The sequence below is a fragment of the Scyliorhinus canicula genome, chromosome 16 (genome assembly GCF_902713615.1).
Source record: "Scyliorhinus canicula chromosome 16, sScyCan1.1, whole genome shotgun sequence".
NCBI lineage: Eukaryota > Metazoa > Chordata > Chondrichthyes > Carcharhiniformes > Scyliorhinidae > Scyliorhinus > Scyliorhinus canicula.
The window spans coordinates 129,402,300-129,418,558 of record NC_052161.1 but is presented as its reverse complement, the minus strand read 5'-3'; the positions used below and the strand labels follow the sequence as shown (position 1 = coordinate 129,418,558).

At 47.6% G+C, this 16,259-nt stretch overlaps 1 protein-coding gene across 4 annotated transcripts in view; it reads right to left on the bottom strand.

Moving 5' to 3' along the window:
• LOC119979502 (multiple epidermal growth factor-like domains protein 6) overlaps positions 1-16,259 on the bottom strand; it is a 451,484-nt gene that overhangs the window by 165,732 nt on the left and 269,493 nt on the right. For all 4 annotated transcript variants that reach the window (XM_038821813.1, XM_038821816.1, XM_038821815.1 and 1 more), the window contains one exon: positions 7,905-8,027. In XM_038821813.1, the coding sequence (XP_038677741.1) occupies positions 7,905-8,027 (123 nt within the window). The remainder of the gene's footprint in view (positions 1-7,904; positions 8,028-16,259) is intronic.

Genomic DNA, 16,259 nt, shown 5'->3' with positions numbered 1-16,259 from the left:
ACACACACCTAGCTTCACACCCGGATCAACATACACATCCAGCTTCAGACCTGGATCAATATGCACACACCCAACTTCACATCCGGATCAATATACACACCCGGATCAATACACACACATACCCAGCTTCACACCCAGATCAGTATACACATGCCCAGCTTCACACCCGGATCAATATACACACCCAGCTTCACACCCGGATCAATACACACACCCAGCTTCACACCCGGATCAATATACACACACCCAGCTTCACACCCGGATCAATATACACACCCAACTTCACACCCGGATCAATATACACACACCCAGCTTCACACCCGGATCAATATACACACCCAACTTCACACCCGGATCAATATACACACATCCAGCTTCATACACAGATCAATATACACACACCCAGCTTCACATCCAGATTAATAGACACACACCCAGCTTCAAACCCGGATCAATATACACACACCCAGCTTCACACCCGGATCAATATACACACCCAGCTCACACCCGGATCAATATACACACACCCAGCTTCACACCCGGATCAATATGCACACACCTAGCTTCACACCCGGATCAATATACACACCCAGCTACACACCCGGATCAATATACACACCCAGCTTCACACCCGGATCAATATACACACCCAGCTACACACCCGGATCAATACACACACCCAGCTCATACCCGGATCAATACACACACCCAGCTCACACCCAGCTACACACCCGGATCAATATACACACCCAGCTTCACACCCGGATCAATATACACACCCAGCTTCACATCATGATCAATACACACACACCCAGCTTCACACCCGGATCAATATACACTTACCCAGCTTTAAACCAGGATCAATATACACACACCCAGCTTCAAACCCGGATCAATATACACACCCAGCTTCACACCCGGATCAATATACACACCCAGCTTCACACCCGGGTCAATACACACACCCAGCTTCACACCCGGATCAATATACACATCCAGCTTCACACCCGGATCAATATACACATACCGAGTGTCCGATCCGGATCAATATACATACACTCAGCTTCACACCTGGATCAATACACACACACCCAGCTTCACACATGGATCAATATACACACACCTAGCTTCACATCCGGATCAATATACACACCCAGCTTCAGACCTGGATCAATATACACACACTCAACCTCACATCCGGATCAATATACACACCCGGATCAATACACACACATACCCAGCTTCACACCAGATCAGTATACACATGCCCAGCTTCACACCCGGATCAATATACACACCCAGCTTCACACCCGGATCAATACACACACCCAGCTTCACACCCGGATCAATATACACACACCCAGCTTCACACCCGGATCAATACACACACCCAGCTTCACACCCGGATCAATATACACACACCCAGCTTCACACCCGGATCAATATACACACCCAACTTCACACCCGGATCAATATACACACACCCAGCTTCACACCCGGATCAATATACACACCCAACTTCACACCCGGATCAATATACACACATCCAGCTTCATACACAGATCAATATACACACACCCAGCTTCACATCCAGATTAATAGACACACACCCAGCTTCAAACCCGGATCAATATACACACACCCAGCTTCACACCCGGATCAATATACACACCCAGCTCACACCCGGATCAATATACACACACCCAGCTTCACACCCGGATCAATATGCACACACCTAGCTTCACACCCGGATCAATATACACACCCAGCTACACACCCGGATCAATATACACACCCAGCTTCACACCCGGATCAATATACACACCCAGCTACACACCCGGATCAATACACACACCCAGCTCATACCCGGATCAATACACACACCCAGCTCACACCCAGCTACACACCCGGATCAATATACACACCCAGCTTCACACCCGGATCAATATACACACCCAGCTTCACATCATGATCAATACACACACACCCAGCTTCACACCCGGATCAATATACACTTACCCAGCTTTAAACCAGGATCAATATACACACACCCAGCTTCAAACCCGGATCAATATACACACCCAGCTTCACACCCGGATCAATATACACACCCAGCTTCACACCCGGGTCAATACACACACCCAGCTTCACACCCGGATCAATATACACATCCAGCTTCACACCCGGATCAATATACACATACCGAGTGTCCGATCCGGATCAATATACATACACTCAGCTTCACACCTGGATCAATACACACACACCCAGCTTCACACATGGATCAATATACACACACCTAGCTTCACATCCGGATCAATATACACACCCAGCTTCAGACCTGGATCAATATACACACACTCAACCTCACATCCGGATCAATATACACACCCGGATCAATACACACACATACCCAGCTTCACACCAGATCAGTATACACATGCCCAGCTTCACACCCGGATCAATATACACACCCAGCTTCACACCCGGATCAATACACACACCCAGCTTCACACCCGGATCAATATACACACACCCAGCTTCACACCCGGATCAATATACACACACCCAGCATCACACCCGGATCAACATACACACACCCAGCTTCACACCCGGATCAATATACACACCCAGCTACACACCCGGATCAATACACACACCCAGCTCACACCCAGATCAATACACACACCCATCTCACACCCGGATCAATACACACACCCAGCTTACACCCGGATCAATATACACACCCAGCTTCGCACCCGGATCAATATACACTTACCCAGCTTTACACCAGGATCAATATACACACACACCCAGCTTCACACGCGGATCAATACACACACCCAGTTTCAGACCCGGGTCAATACACACACATCCAGCATCACACCCGGATCAATATACACACCCAGCTTCACGCCCGGATCAATATACATACACCCAGCTTCACACACAGATCAATGAACACACCCAGCTTCACACCCAGATCAATACACATAACGAGCTTCACATCCATATCAATATACATACACCCAGTATCACACCCGGATCAATATACACACCCAGCTTCACATCCGGGTCATTACACACACCCAGCTTCACACCCGGATCAATACACACACCCAGCTCACACCCGGATCAATATACACACACCCAGCTTCACACCCGGATCAATACACACACCCAGCTCACACCCGGATCAATATACACACACCCAGCTACACACCCGGATCAATATACACACACCCAGCTCACACCCGGATCAATATAATCGATGTAGCCTGTAATTGTGTCAGCATCATTGAATGTTGACACATGTTTGAAAGATAATCATCAACTCTGGGGATATGGGAGGGGAAAGAAGAAATTTTGTTGCCAGTGCTTTTAACATTGATGGCCAAAGAGCGCCAAAGAACACTCCCACCATGGGGCATTGGCATTCTGTTTCTGTAAAGTGCTGCCAGGGGCATGGTTGGCAATTCTGAAGGTAACAGAGACTCAATCCATGTACTCCAGAGGTATCTCAGAACATCACAGTATCATTCTGCTACCCCGCACACAGCCCTCTGCATTTCATCACGCCCCAGCCCCGGCTCTCTCCACTCCATTATCCACCCCCCCCCCCCCACCCCGCCGCTCCATCCTATCGGTCTGCCAAGCGGCCCAGCAGTCAAGGGTGCGATCTTATGAGTGAGGTGCCAAACCAAGACCCCCTCAGGTGGATGTAAAGGAGCCAATGGCACTGTGCCACACTGGGGCTAATTTCAATCTAAGCTGCCCAGCTGGGAGCTGTTTTATGCAATAAAAACAGAAAATGTTGGAAAAACTCAGCAGGTCTGGCAGCATCTACGGGGAGAGAAACACAGTTACTGAGTGGGATTCTCTGTCGGGCGATGCCAGAATCGGGAAACATGATTGGACGGAGGATTTGGACTCAGACGAAAATCAAGGATGGCGGCGGGTACCAAACGGAATGCCACGCTCTGGTCGCTCGGCAGCGGCGTGAATACGCTCTACGCCGCAGGCATGCAAATTGTACAGTAAAGGCCATTGGCATATCATTAAGGGGACTGACCCGGCATTTTCTGGGCCTTCCGTGGTGTTCTGCCTCCGCCAGGAGCCGTTACCGACGGCGTGGTTCACTCGTGGTATTTCAAATCGGGACGCAGGCATCGCAGCTGTTGAGGGTGCGGGAGGGGGTACAAACGGCATCCAACATCGCTGTCGTCTGCTGACAGTTGTGCCGCTGGCCGGGGTGACTCTGCCAGGGCTGAGGATAGTAGGCAGTGGCGTCTCTGAAGTAGGCCATGGGGTCGGGGGGGCCGGGCACAGACTGCCATTGCCTAATAAAGCAGCCATGCGGCTGTGCACAACACTGACTGCCCACTGGGAACTTAGCACCACAGGTGGTATGGGTGCCTCCCCAGACCACCCCCCTAGGTATCCTCTGGCCCCAGCCTTCTTATCAACAGGATGGCTGTCCTCCAGCGCATCCAGTGCTATCATGTGGTCTGGGATGAGGGTCGGCATGCATTGGAATTCCCCGTGGTCCCGCTGCTAGCCCATTAACGGCTCTGGGTCGGGCACCGCTTTTGGCCATGTAGAACACTCACGATTCAATCCCAGCATCAGCACTATTCTCTCAAATGGAGAATTGGCCCCAATGTTTTGAGTGCACAAGACTTCTTCAGAGCTAAGGAGGAGGAATGAGATGGATTTTGTACTGTTTAATCCTATTTTATGCCCTGCCTGATTTTACTTTCTGTTGACTTCAATGAAAATCAGATGGGGTGCAAAAGGGGCAGCCAATCTGATCCTGTCAGTTTCCCACAGGGGGATGACAGGTTAATATTACCCCCTTGAGGAAATAAAACAAGGAATGCAGTGCCATTGATCTCAGTTAAAATTTGTAAAATGCACAATAAACAGATCAGAATCATCTATTTGTATCATTCATATTAGAAATCTGGTACATTGAGCAAGTGTCACACTGAACATCCTGCATTATTTTTCAAAGGAATTAGAGAAACACTCCAGAAACATAAAAGGTACCAGATTGCGAGCAGCGATTAGACTTTCTGGCCGCAAAGGGACACACAGTCAAGCAGAAAAATAGCACAATCCCCATCCTGGGATGTAATATTCCTAAACCTATTATCAATCACACCACACCAGGGGCTGGTTTAGCACAGGGATAAAGCGCTGGCTTTGCAAACAGACCAAGGCAGGCCAGCAACACGGTTCAATTCCCGTACCAGCCTCCCCGAACAGGCGCAGGAATGTGGCGACTAGGGGCTTTTCACAGTAACTTCATTGAAGCCTACTCATGACAATAAGCGATTTTCATTTTCATTTTTTCATTCGTCAGGAGGTATATTTTTATCCTCAGTACCTGGGCTGAAGGAATGGAATGCCCACTCTCGACAGGAGTGTTTTGTTTGAATTTTAAATGGGTCGGGATGTTCCTTTATGTGTAGCAATCTGCTGTCCCAGATTCACCCAGGGGTAAAGCCATATTAAAATGTCTCAAAAACCCTTCATTCAATGAGGTCAACATTAATTTGGTGCGATTATGTGGCAGCCAGTCAGCAGCCTCTTTTACAACGCTTTTGATTACTTTCATCGAGTTCAATCAATTTCGAAGGAAAAACTTGCATTTCTATAGCCTCTTACTTGACCTTAGAATGTTCCAGAACATTACGCAACCAACAAAGTATTATGTGCAATGTGGCTCCGGCCCTAACGTAAGAAACACGGTACAGTTTTCACACATCAAAATCCTACAGACTGCAATGTGACAATGACCAGATAATCTCTCAGACTAATGTTGGGATAAATTTGACCAGGATGCTGGTGAGAATTCCCATAATCTTCTTTGAGAAAGTATAATGGGATTGTTTAGCAGTGAGGACAATCCTCAGATAAGTGTCCCAAGCCAAAGCCAGTGCCTCTGGAAATGCACCATTGAGTACTGTCTCGACTTCGTAATCTGTGGATTGGGGCTTGAACCCAAAGTCTAACCCTGAGAATGTGCGTTCTCCAGTTGCTAAGTCAGAGCTGACACATCAGTCAAAATGTTTTCCAGTAATCACAGGGCAATGCAAAGGGACTCCGTGTTCTACAAGCCTTTGTTTCTCATTAAAACAGCAGCTTTTTTGTTTCCATTTGTGATATCAACTAGGAGTGAAGATCAAACTCAAGGTTAGGCCAAGGAGACTTGACAAAGACGCGACTGAGACAAGTCATCCTAATGGGTTTGGTCCGGATTTCTCCATTTTCAAAAAACCTGGCAACCAGGTTCAATAATGGCCAATGGAGCTGAGATCAACAGTAACGTCTGGCTCAACCTTGCGAGCCAAAGGTTTAAATCTTGGTAGAATTTGAGGTGGGGCTGACCCGCATTGTAGCTGTACATTCACTAATAGATTTTAGCTCAGTATTTTGGAAAGTAAGTAATCGTAAGAATCTAAGTCGAGTGTAATTCAGTCATCACTAATGACAGCATCGTCTGAAACTGGGCAGAAGCATGATTAAGATCCAAAGTTAGCTTTGGCCTGCATTCAAAGCTCCCTGGGCTTACTCCAGTTATATTGTTGCTATATTAAAACCTTGTGTATTTATTCAGCCTCCATTGTATCTTCCAAACATTCCTCCTCAATCACAGCCATTTCTATCACTTGAATAATTGCACTCGATACCAGAGGCAAGAGGTCAATATCGTGTCTGCCAACCCACCAGGATTTGGCCCTCTAAGTGACAGCAGAATGGGATCGGGTTTGGGAAAATATTTCCTTCTCGTGGGTACAATTGAACATGGCACAGCTCCTCTCACTGTGTGCATTATTAAATAGGGGTAACTCTCGATTACTCTTGCCAAGAGTATGTAAGGATTGTGTTTATTCTGCAATAATTCAAACTACATTTAGAAATCAATGTCACAATTTAACTACTGAACTACAAAAACAAAATAATTTAAACTTGTCATCTCAAACGTGGGCACGCGCTAAGAAATACACAGAGGCCGAGATTTTCCTCTCCCCTCTCTCTCCCAAGGCAGCTGATTTTCCCACGGCGGACGAGGCAAGCCACTAGTCGCCAGCAGAGGTCTGGTCCCTCCAATCTGTATGGGCTTTTGCATAGTTCGCCCACCCCCTCACCGGGGAGCCTGCCACGGGGGGTTGACTTCGGCAGTTCCGGAATTTCCCGTCGCTGGGAATCAAGGGCTGGAAAATCCCGCCCGTAGGACTTTACAGCACAGGAACAGACCATCCAGAATAACAGGTTTATGTCAGCTTTTATGTTCCATAAGAGCATTTATACTTGATATCATTTCACCATATCAGCAGACCCTTCTATCTACTCCTTGAGCTAATTCCACAATCCCATTTCCCCAAATGGGAGCCGCACTCGGGCTTTGTGAGTTGGGAAAGTCAGGGCTACACCTTACCTACCAACCTATGACTCCCACTACCTGATTGGGGTGTGGATAAAACCCAATAAATATTCATTAAACATTGATACAGATCACTGAAATTCAGAGGGCATTGGCCAATGTACTAAAGCCTACAATAGAAGGCCAGTGGGAGGCCTACAACACAAGAACACTGAGGTCTACAGGAGGATGAAACAGTGAGGCATTATGGGAATAGTGAGGCCTACAATACAGGAACAGAGTGAGGCTGTAGGATGAGGGAACCGGACAATCACAGTTCATTTACAATCAGAGTTTATATCCAGTTCTGATGAAGGTTTCCGCCATGATTATAGTGATGGAATAGAGAGGCATTGGGAAGCATTCCTGAGGTTGGGGGAATGTTGACACTGCTTTTGGACAGGAGTGGGCAGTACTGCCCCTGGCAGAATGCCAGAGAATCACTGCTAGGTTAATTCAGTCTGTAGATACTCACCAATACAGGTTCGCCCATCAGTGTGAAGTCGGAAGCCTGATTTACACTCGCAGTAATGTGATTCCTGGGTATTTATGCACTTGTGCTGACAACCTCCATTATGGACTTGGCACTCATCCACATCTGCAGAGATTAGAGGAAGGAGATAATTAATCAGAAGTCATTAGAACAGGACTCGTTATTGTGTGTAATATAGAATGCCTTTAATACTGGACAGAGCCAAATTGATAAGCCAATGCCAAATTTGTTCCAGCCGTAGGTCTGTACTAGTCACAAACGAGCACCAGTGGCAGTAGCAAACTTGCAACAGTACCAGTTCTGTACCAGTAGAAAAACTGCACCAGTCCCTGAGCAGTAATAGTGACAAACCTGTACCGGTGACAAACCTGTACCAGTGACAAACCTGTACCGGGGGCAAACCTGTACCAGTGACAAACCTGTACCAGTGAGAAACCTGTACCAGTGACAAACCTGTACCAGTAACAAACCTGTACCAGTAACAAACCTGTCCCAGTGACAAACCTGTACCAGTAACAAACCTGTACCAGTAACAAACCTGTACCAGTGACAAAGCTGTACCAGTGACAAACCTGTACCAGTAACAAACCTGTACCAGTAACAAACCTGTACCAGTGACAAACCTGTACCGGGGCAAACCTGTACCAGTGACAAACCTGTACCAGTGACAAACCTGTACCAGTAACAAACCTGTACCAGTGAGAAACCTGTACCAGTGACAAACCTGTACCAGTAACAAACCTGTACCAGTAACAAACCTGTACCAGTGACAAACCTGTACCAGTGACAAACCTGTACCGGTGACAAACCTGTACCAGTGACAAACCTGTACCAGTGACAAACCTGTACCGGTGACAAACCTGTACCAGTGACAAACCTGTACCAGTGAGAAACCTGTACCAGTGACAAACCTGTACCAGTAACAAACCTGTACCGGGGGCAAACCTGTACCAGAAACAAACCTGTACCAGTGACAAACCTGTACCGGTAACAAACCTGTACCAGTAACAAACCTGTACCAGTAACAAACCTGCACCAGTGACAAACCTGTAACGGTGACAAACCTGTACCGGGCAAACCTGTACCAGTGACAAACCTGTACCAGTAACAAAACTGTACCAGGGACAAACCTGTACCAGAAACAAACCTGTACCGGGGGCAAACCTGTACCAGTGAGAAACCTGTACCAGTGACAAACCTGTACCAGTGACAAACCTGTACCGGTGACAAACCTGTACCAGTGACAAACCTGTACCAGTGAGAAACCTGTACCAGTAACAAACCTGTACCAGTGACAAACCTGTACCGGTGACAAACCTGTACCAGTGACAAACCTGTACCAGTAACAAACCTGTACCAGAAACAAACCTGTACCAGTGAGAAACCTGTACCAGTGACAAACCTGTACCAGTGACAAACCTGTACCAGAAACAAACCTGTACCAGTGAGAAACCTGTACCAGTGACAAACCTGTACCAGTAACAAACCTGTACCAGTGACAAACCTGTACCAGAAACAAACCTGTACCGGGGGCAAACCTGTACCAGTGACAAACCTGTACCAGTGACAAACCTGTACCAGTGAGAAACCTGTGCCAGTGACAAACCTGTACCAGTAACAAACCTGTACCAGTGACAAACCTGTACCAGTGACAAACCTGTACCGGTGACAAACCTGTACCAGTGACAAACCTGTACCAGTGACAAACCTGTACCGGTGACAAACCTGTACCAGTGACAAACCTGTACCAGTGACAAACCTGTACCGGGGGCAAACCTGTACCACTGACAAACCTGTACCAGTAACAAACCTGTACCAGTGACAAACCTGTACCGGTGACAAACCTGTACCAGTAACAAACCTGTACCAGTAACAAACCTGTACCAGTGAGAAACCTGTGCCAGTGACAAACCTGTACCGGTGACAAACCTGTACCAGTGACAAACCTGTACCAGTGACAAACCTGTACCAGTAACAAAACTGTACCGGTGACAAACCTGTACCAGTGACAAACCTGTACCAGTGAGAAACCTGTACCAGTAACAAACCTGTACCAGTGACAAACCTGTACCAGTGACAAACCTGTACCGGTGACAAACCTGTACCGGTGACAAACCTGTACCGGTGACAAACCTGTACCAGTGAGAAACCTGTACCAGTAACAAACCTGTACCAGTAACAAACCTGTACCAGTGAGAAACCTGTGCCAGTGACAAACCTGTACCGGTGACAAACCTGTACCAGTGACAAACCTGTACCAGTAACAAACCTGTACCAGTGAGAAACCTGTACCGGTGACAAACCTGTACCAGTGACAAACCTGTACCGGTGACAAACCTGTACCAGTGACAAACCTGTACCAGTGACAAACCTGTACCGGGGGCAAACCTGTACCACTGACAAACCTGTACCAGTAACAAACCTGTACCAGTGACAAACCTGTACCGGTGACAAACCTGTACCAGTAACAAACCTGTACCAGTAACAAACCTGTACCAGTGAGAAACCTGTGCCAGTGACAAACCTGTACCGGTGACAAACCTGTACCAGTGACAAACCTGTACCAGTGACAAACCTGTACCAGTAACAAAACTGTACCGGTGACAAACCTGTACCAGTGACAAACCTGTACCAGTGAGAAACCTGTACCAGTAACAAACCTGTACCAGTGACAAACCTGTACCAGTGACAAACCTGTACCGGTGACAAACCTGTACCGGTGACAAACCTGTACCGGTGACAAACCTGTACCAGTGAGAAACCTGTACCAGTAACAAACCTGTACCAGTAACAAACCTGTACCAGTGAGAAACCTGTGCCAGTGACAAACCTGTACCGGTGACAAACCTGTACCAGTGACAAACCTGTACCAGTAACAAACCTGTACCAGTGAGAAACCTGTACCGGTGACAAACCTGTACCAGTGACAAACCTGTACCAGTGACAAACCTGTACCAGTGTGAAACCTGTACCAGTGACAAACCTGTACCAGTGACAAACCTGTACCAGTGACAAACCTGTACCAGTAACAAAACTGTACCGGGCAAACCTGTACCAGTGACAAACCTGTACCAGTAACAAAACTGTACCAGTGACAAACCTGTACCGGGGGCAAACCTGTACCAGTAACAAACCTGTACCAGTGACAAACCTGTACCAGTAACAAACCTGTACCAGTGACAAACCTGTACCAGTGACAAAGCTGTACCAGTGACAAACCTGTACCAGTAACAAACCTGTACCAGTGACAAACCTGTACCAGTAACAAACCTGTACCGGTGACAAACCTGTACCGGTGACAAACCTGTACCAGTAACAAAACTGTACCAGTGAGAAACCTGTACCAGTAACAAACCTGTACCGGTGACAAACCTGTACCGGTGACAAACCTGTACCAGTAACAAAACTGTACCAGTGAGAAACCTGTACCAGTAACAAAACTGTACCAGTGAGAAACCTGTACCAGTGCGAAACCTGTACCAGTGACAAACCTGTACCAGTAACAAACCTGTACCAGTGAGAAACCTGTACCAGTGACAAACCTGTACCAGTGACAAACCTGTACCAGTGACAAACCTGTACCGGTGACAAACCTGTACCGGGGGCAAACCTGTACCGGGGGCAAACCTGTACCGGGGGCAAACCTGTACCAGTGACAAACCTGTACCAGTAACAAACCTGTACCAGTAACAAACCTGTACCAGTGAGAAATCTGTACCAGTGAGAAATCTGTACCAGTGACAAACCTGTACCGGTGACAAACCTGTACCGGGGGGAAACCTGTACCAGTAACAAACCTGTACCAGTAACAAACCTGTACCAGTGAGAAATCTGTACCAGTGAGAAATCTGTACCGGTGATAATCTGTACCAGTCACAAACCGGTACCAGTGATAAACCTGTACCGGTGACAAATTGTACCAGTAACAAACCTGCACAAATGAGAAACCTGTACAGGGCGCGCGGCCGATCGAGGGTACTATTTCGGAGGTCCAGCATCGTGGTCTGAGTCTGCCATGAAGCACGGCGCGGCTGCTGGAGGGCGCAGCCTTGCGCATGCGCGGCCTCTGACCCGGAAGTGCGGGGAGGGCCGTATCTGCAGCAGAATCTGCGAGCTTCCCGACGGGTCCCTGCTAGCCTCCTGCAGGGTTAGGAATATGTGTCCTTTTCACGCCGGTGTTTCTGGCGTGAAAGGCCACAGTTTTTACGATGGCGTGGGGGGCTTAGCCCCTGAAACAGAGAATCCAGCCCAGGATGTATGGACAACCTGGCACATTTCTGCGTTAGTTCAAAACTTTAATCAGATTGTTTATCTTCATCAGGAGCACAAAACCTATTTTGAATTTCAATGGGTGTTCGACCAGTGTAAATTAGATCCTCCCATTTTCTTATTTCAGAACAAAGGCAATTAACTGGTAAGGATCTTAGCGAAAGCTTAAAATGAACCCCAGGTGGGAGAAAGGCTGTTGGAATGGCCAATACCGAATATAGAAGCATGATTGGTCAGTTTGAGAGCAGCCATCATTGGGTTTCATACTGTATCAAATGCTTGGAAGCTGCTTAAGTGAAAGTCATCTTGGTCATCATGAGACAGACACCTTGAAGCAAAAACCAATTTTTCAACAGGGAGAAACTGAGGAAGCTTTCTAAAACAACTGGCCAACTGAAAACCCGGCTACCAAGGGTCACCACCTGCAGTACTGTAAAAGTGAAAACAGGAGCCGTCATTCAGTCCCAGGTTCTGCTTGTTAAGTCCACCTGCAAAGGCAAATACCAATCCTTCAACTACAAAAGCCACCACAGCTGTTAACTAAACCTCAAGTTTGGTTAACAGCAGTACGGTAGCACAGTGGTTAGCACAGTTGCGTCACAGCTCCAGGGTTCCAGGTTCGATTCCCAGCTTGGGTCACTGTGCTGAGTCTGCACGGTCTCCCCGTGTCTGCGTGGGTTTCCTCTCGGTGCTCCGGTTTCCTCCCACAGTCTAAAGATGTGCAGATTAGGTGGATTGGCCATAATAATTTGTCCTTAGTGTCCAAACGTTAGGTGGGTTTACAGGGTTACGGGAATGGGGTGGAGGTGTGGGCTTAAGTGAGGAGTTCTTTCCAAGGGCCGGTGCAGACTCGATGGGCCGAATGGCCTCCTTCAGCATTGTAAATTCTATGATTCTATGATTCAACTCCTATACTTTGGAAAGAATTCAAGCAAACGGCTCACAAAAATTTCTAACTGCAGCTGATTTGAAATCTCATCTTCAAACATCTCCCTTTCTTTACCTGCATTTTAAATCTTTGTATCTGTATTTTAGTTGATAACTTTAGCGCTTTTACCTAAATAACTTATAAGTAGTTCAGTAACAAGACTTTCTGCAAGTAATGACCTAAAAGATTCACTGTCAATTCAGTAATCAGTAACAATCAACAGTGACAAATTAAATATTATAAAATGATAGAATGATTCAGCACAACAGGCCATGCAGTCCATTCACTCTGCCTGTGATGGCATTTTAATCTAATTCATCCCACTGCCCTGCTCTTTCCCAATAGCCCCGCAAATTCTTCTCCTTCAAATATTTACTCAACGCTCTTTTGAAAATTAGATCGCACCCCATCACTGATCTGATAATCCTCGACTCCACTATCTCACTTTATCACCAGAACCGTTGATTGCCTTACTGCTTAAAATCTGTCTATCTCAATCAACTCTTGTAAGGCTTTGGTGGACAGTGCATAAGAATTTTTTTATTTAGGGGTAGAATGGTACAGTATTGGGGCTTAAAGGGTTAAATTATAATGCTGCATAAACTTGGCTTGTATTCTGTTGCATATGGAAGAGTGAGGAGCCATCTAATCGAGTTTAAAATATCGAAAGGATTTAACTGGATAGATTCAGAGAACCACCTTCTCCAAGTGAAGGGATAGCAAGAGGCCATTCAGCTCTTCCAGTCAGCTCCGTTACTCAATTTAACCTGTACTTCAACTTCACTTGTCTGCTTTTGAACCATATCCTTTGAAGCCTTCGCCTAACCAAAGTCAAATGATCTCAGTCATTAAAGTTTTAATTGAACCCCAGCTTTCACATTTTGGGGGAGAAATGTACAGAACAGTCTTTGTGTGAAAAACTGCTTTCTGATTTCATCCCTGAGTGACCCAGCACGGATGGTTACTCTCTGCTTCCCCTTTATCCTATCGAACCTTTTGTGCCCTCACTTTCAAATGGCTCACTCCCTGTTTAATATTCTTGCAGTGATGTGCCAGCTGTCTCCAGAGGCTTCATCTTACTTGCCTTGGGCAGATGCAGTCTAAGGTATCGGATTGTAAACTGCAAATTCAGCAGCAATTAGCTCAAAGTGTTCCAATGTGTTCATTCCAAAATAAATGCTCCAGAGGGGAAAGAATTAATGTGACAGCCCCTCCTTCTAGGATTCTTGAAGTACAAGACATGCCAACAGGCACATGGGGCGCAATTCTCCGCACTCACGACGGTGCGGAGAATAACGTGGCTCGTAAAATTTTACGGCCACGCTGTTCCGACGCCCTCCCGCTATTCTCCCCCCCCCCCCACGCCCGACTCCCGATACGAATCGCTGCCGCCGTTTTTTTACGGCCAGCAGCGATTCTCAGCTGATCGATGGGCCGAGTTCCCAGCCCTTTACGGCTGTTTTTACGAACGGCAAACACACCTGGTCTGGCCGTTCGTAAAAACGGCCGTAAACTCTCGATTTTTAAAACCATGGCACCGATTGGCACGGCAGTACCACGGCCGTGCCAAGGGTGCCATGGGCCCGCGATCGGTGCCCACCGATCGCGGGCAGCGGGCCCGATGCCCGCGCACTCTTTGTCCCTCCGCCGCCCCGCTGTATCACTTCGCGGGGCGGCTGAGGGGCATCCCGGCCCGCCCATGCGCGGGTTTCGCGCAAATGCGCGATGACGTCATCCGCGCATGCGCGGGTTGGAGTCTTCCAATCCGCGCATGCGCGGCTGACGTCATATGACGCGTCAGCCGGCGCTAACTCTGGCCAGCGGGCTTAACGAAATTCGTTAAGCCCGCGATGCCGGAGTTTACGGCGTCGGCATGCTAGCCCCGACCGGGGACCAGAATCGGTTCCCGGTCGGGAAGGGGGGGGGCTGGCGTCAAACCCGCCCGGATTTGACGGCAGCCTTACAATTTCTCCCCCTCTGGGAGAATCGCGCCCATGGTGACTAGGTTATTTATCTGGTAGGTGATATGCTTTATATTTGCCAGGAGGGCACTTGCACTATCAGGAAACGTAGTGAGTTTGTCCAAAGAGTTGCTCTTCTCCATTATTTGTCTCCAAGGTCCTGTCAAAGCAAATGCTTTCAAACAGGCAAATAGACTGAATGCTAGAATGGGATAGGTTTTCGTTACTGATATCCACTCCTCCCACTCAGCGGTGGTTTGCAGAGATACTGAATGGAAGCTCAGAGGGTTATTGAAAACAGAGAGCGTATCATCCTCCATCTGCTCTTGTGAATTTCTAACACACAACTTGAGCTCGCAATCTGGCAGCGAACAACCTGATCCTCTCCTCCCTATCTCAACATCTGCCACCAAGTAGACCAAGAGCAACAATGATGTGGAGATGTGCCGTTGGACTGGGGTGGGCACAGTTAGAAGACTTACAACACCAGGTTAAAGTCCAACAGGTTTTTTTGGAATCACGAGCTTTTGGAGCTTGGCTCCTTCATCAGATGAGTGAAGAGGTAGGTTACAAAACACAGCATATATAGACAACACCAATGATGCACGTTGATACTTTGAATGCGAGTCTTGCAGGCAACTAAGTATTTACAGGTCCAGATGGGGCAACTGGAGAGAGGGATAATCACAGGTTAAAGAGGTGTGAATTGTCTCAAGCCAGGACAGTTGGTAGGATTTTGCAAGCCCAGGCCAGATGATGGGGGGTTAAATGGAGTGAGACATGAATCCAAGATACTGGTTCAGGCCGTACAATTGCTTGCGGAACTTGGCTATCAGTTTCTACTCGGTGATTCTGCATTGTCGTGCATCCTGAAGGACGCCTGAGAGAACACTTACCCGATGATGCACGATCAATTGCACAAAGACGAGAGTTGAATACAACTGAGGCTTTATTACACTAAGATGTGTGGCCTCCTACTGGCGAAATGGCTGCTGTACGGGGAGCACACATATTTATACTCCGCCTACTGGGTGGAGCCAGAAGGCAGGGACTACCCCCGTACCTGTAGTACAGGGTCTTACCACACATTTCCTAATATACACATCAGTGGTGACTACCACACCCAAAATCAGAGGCTGAATGCCCTTGACTGCTACAGTGCTCCCCGACTGGAAGGGA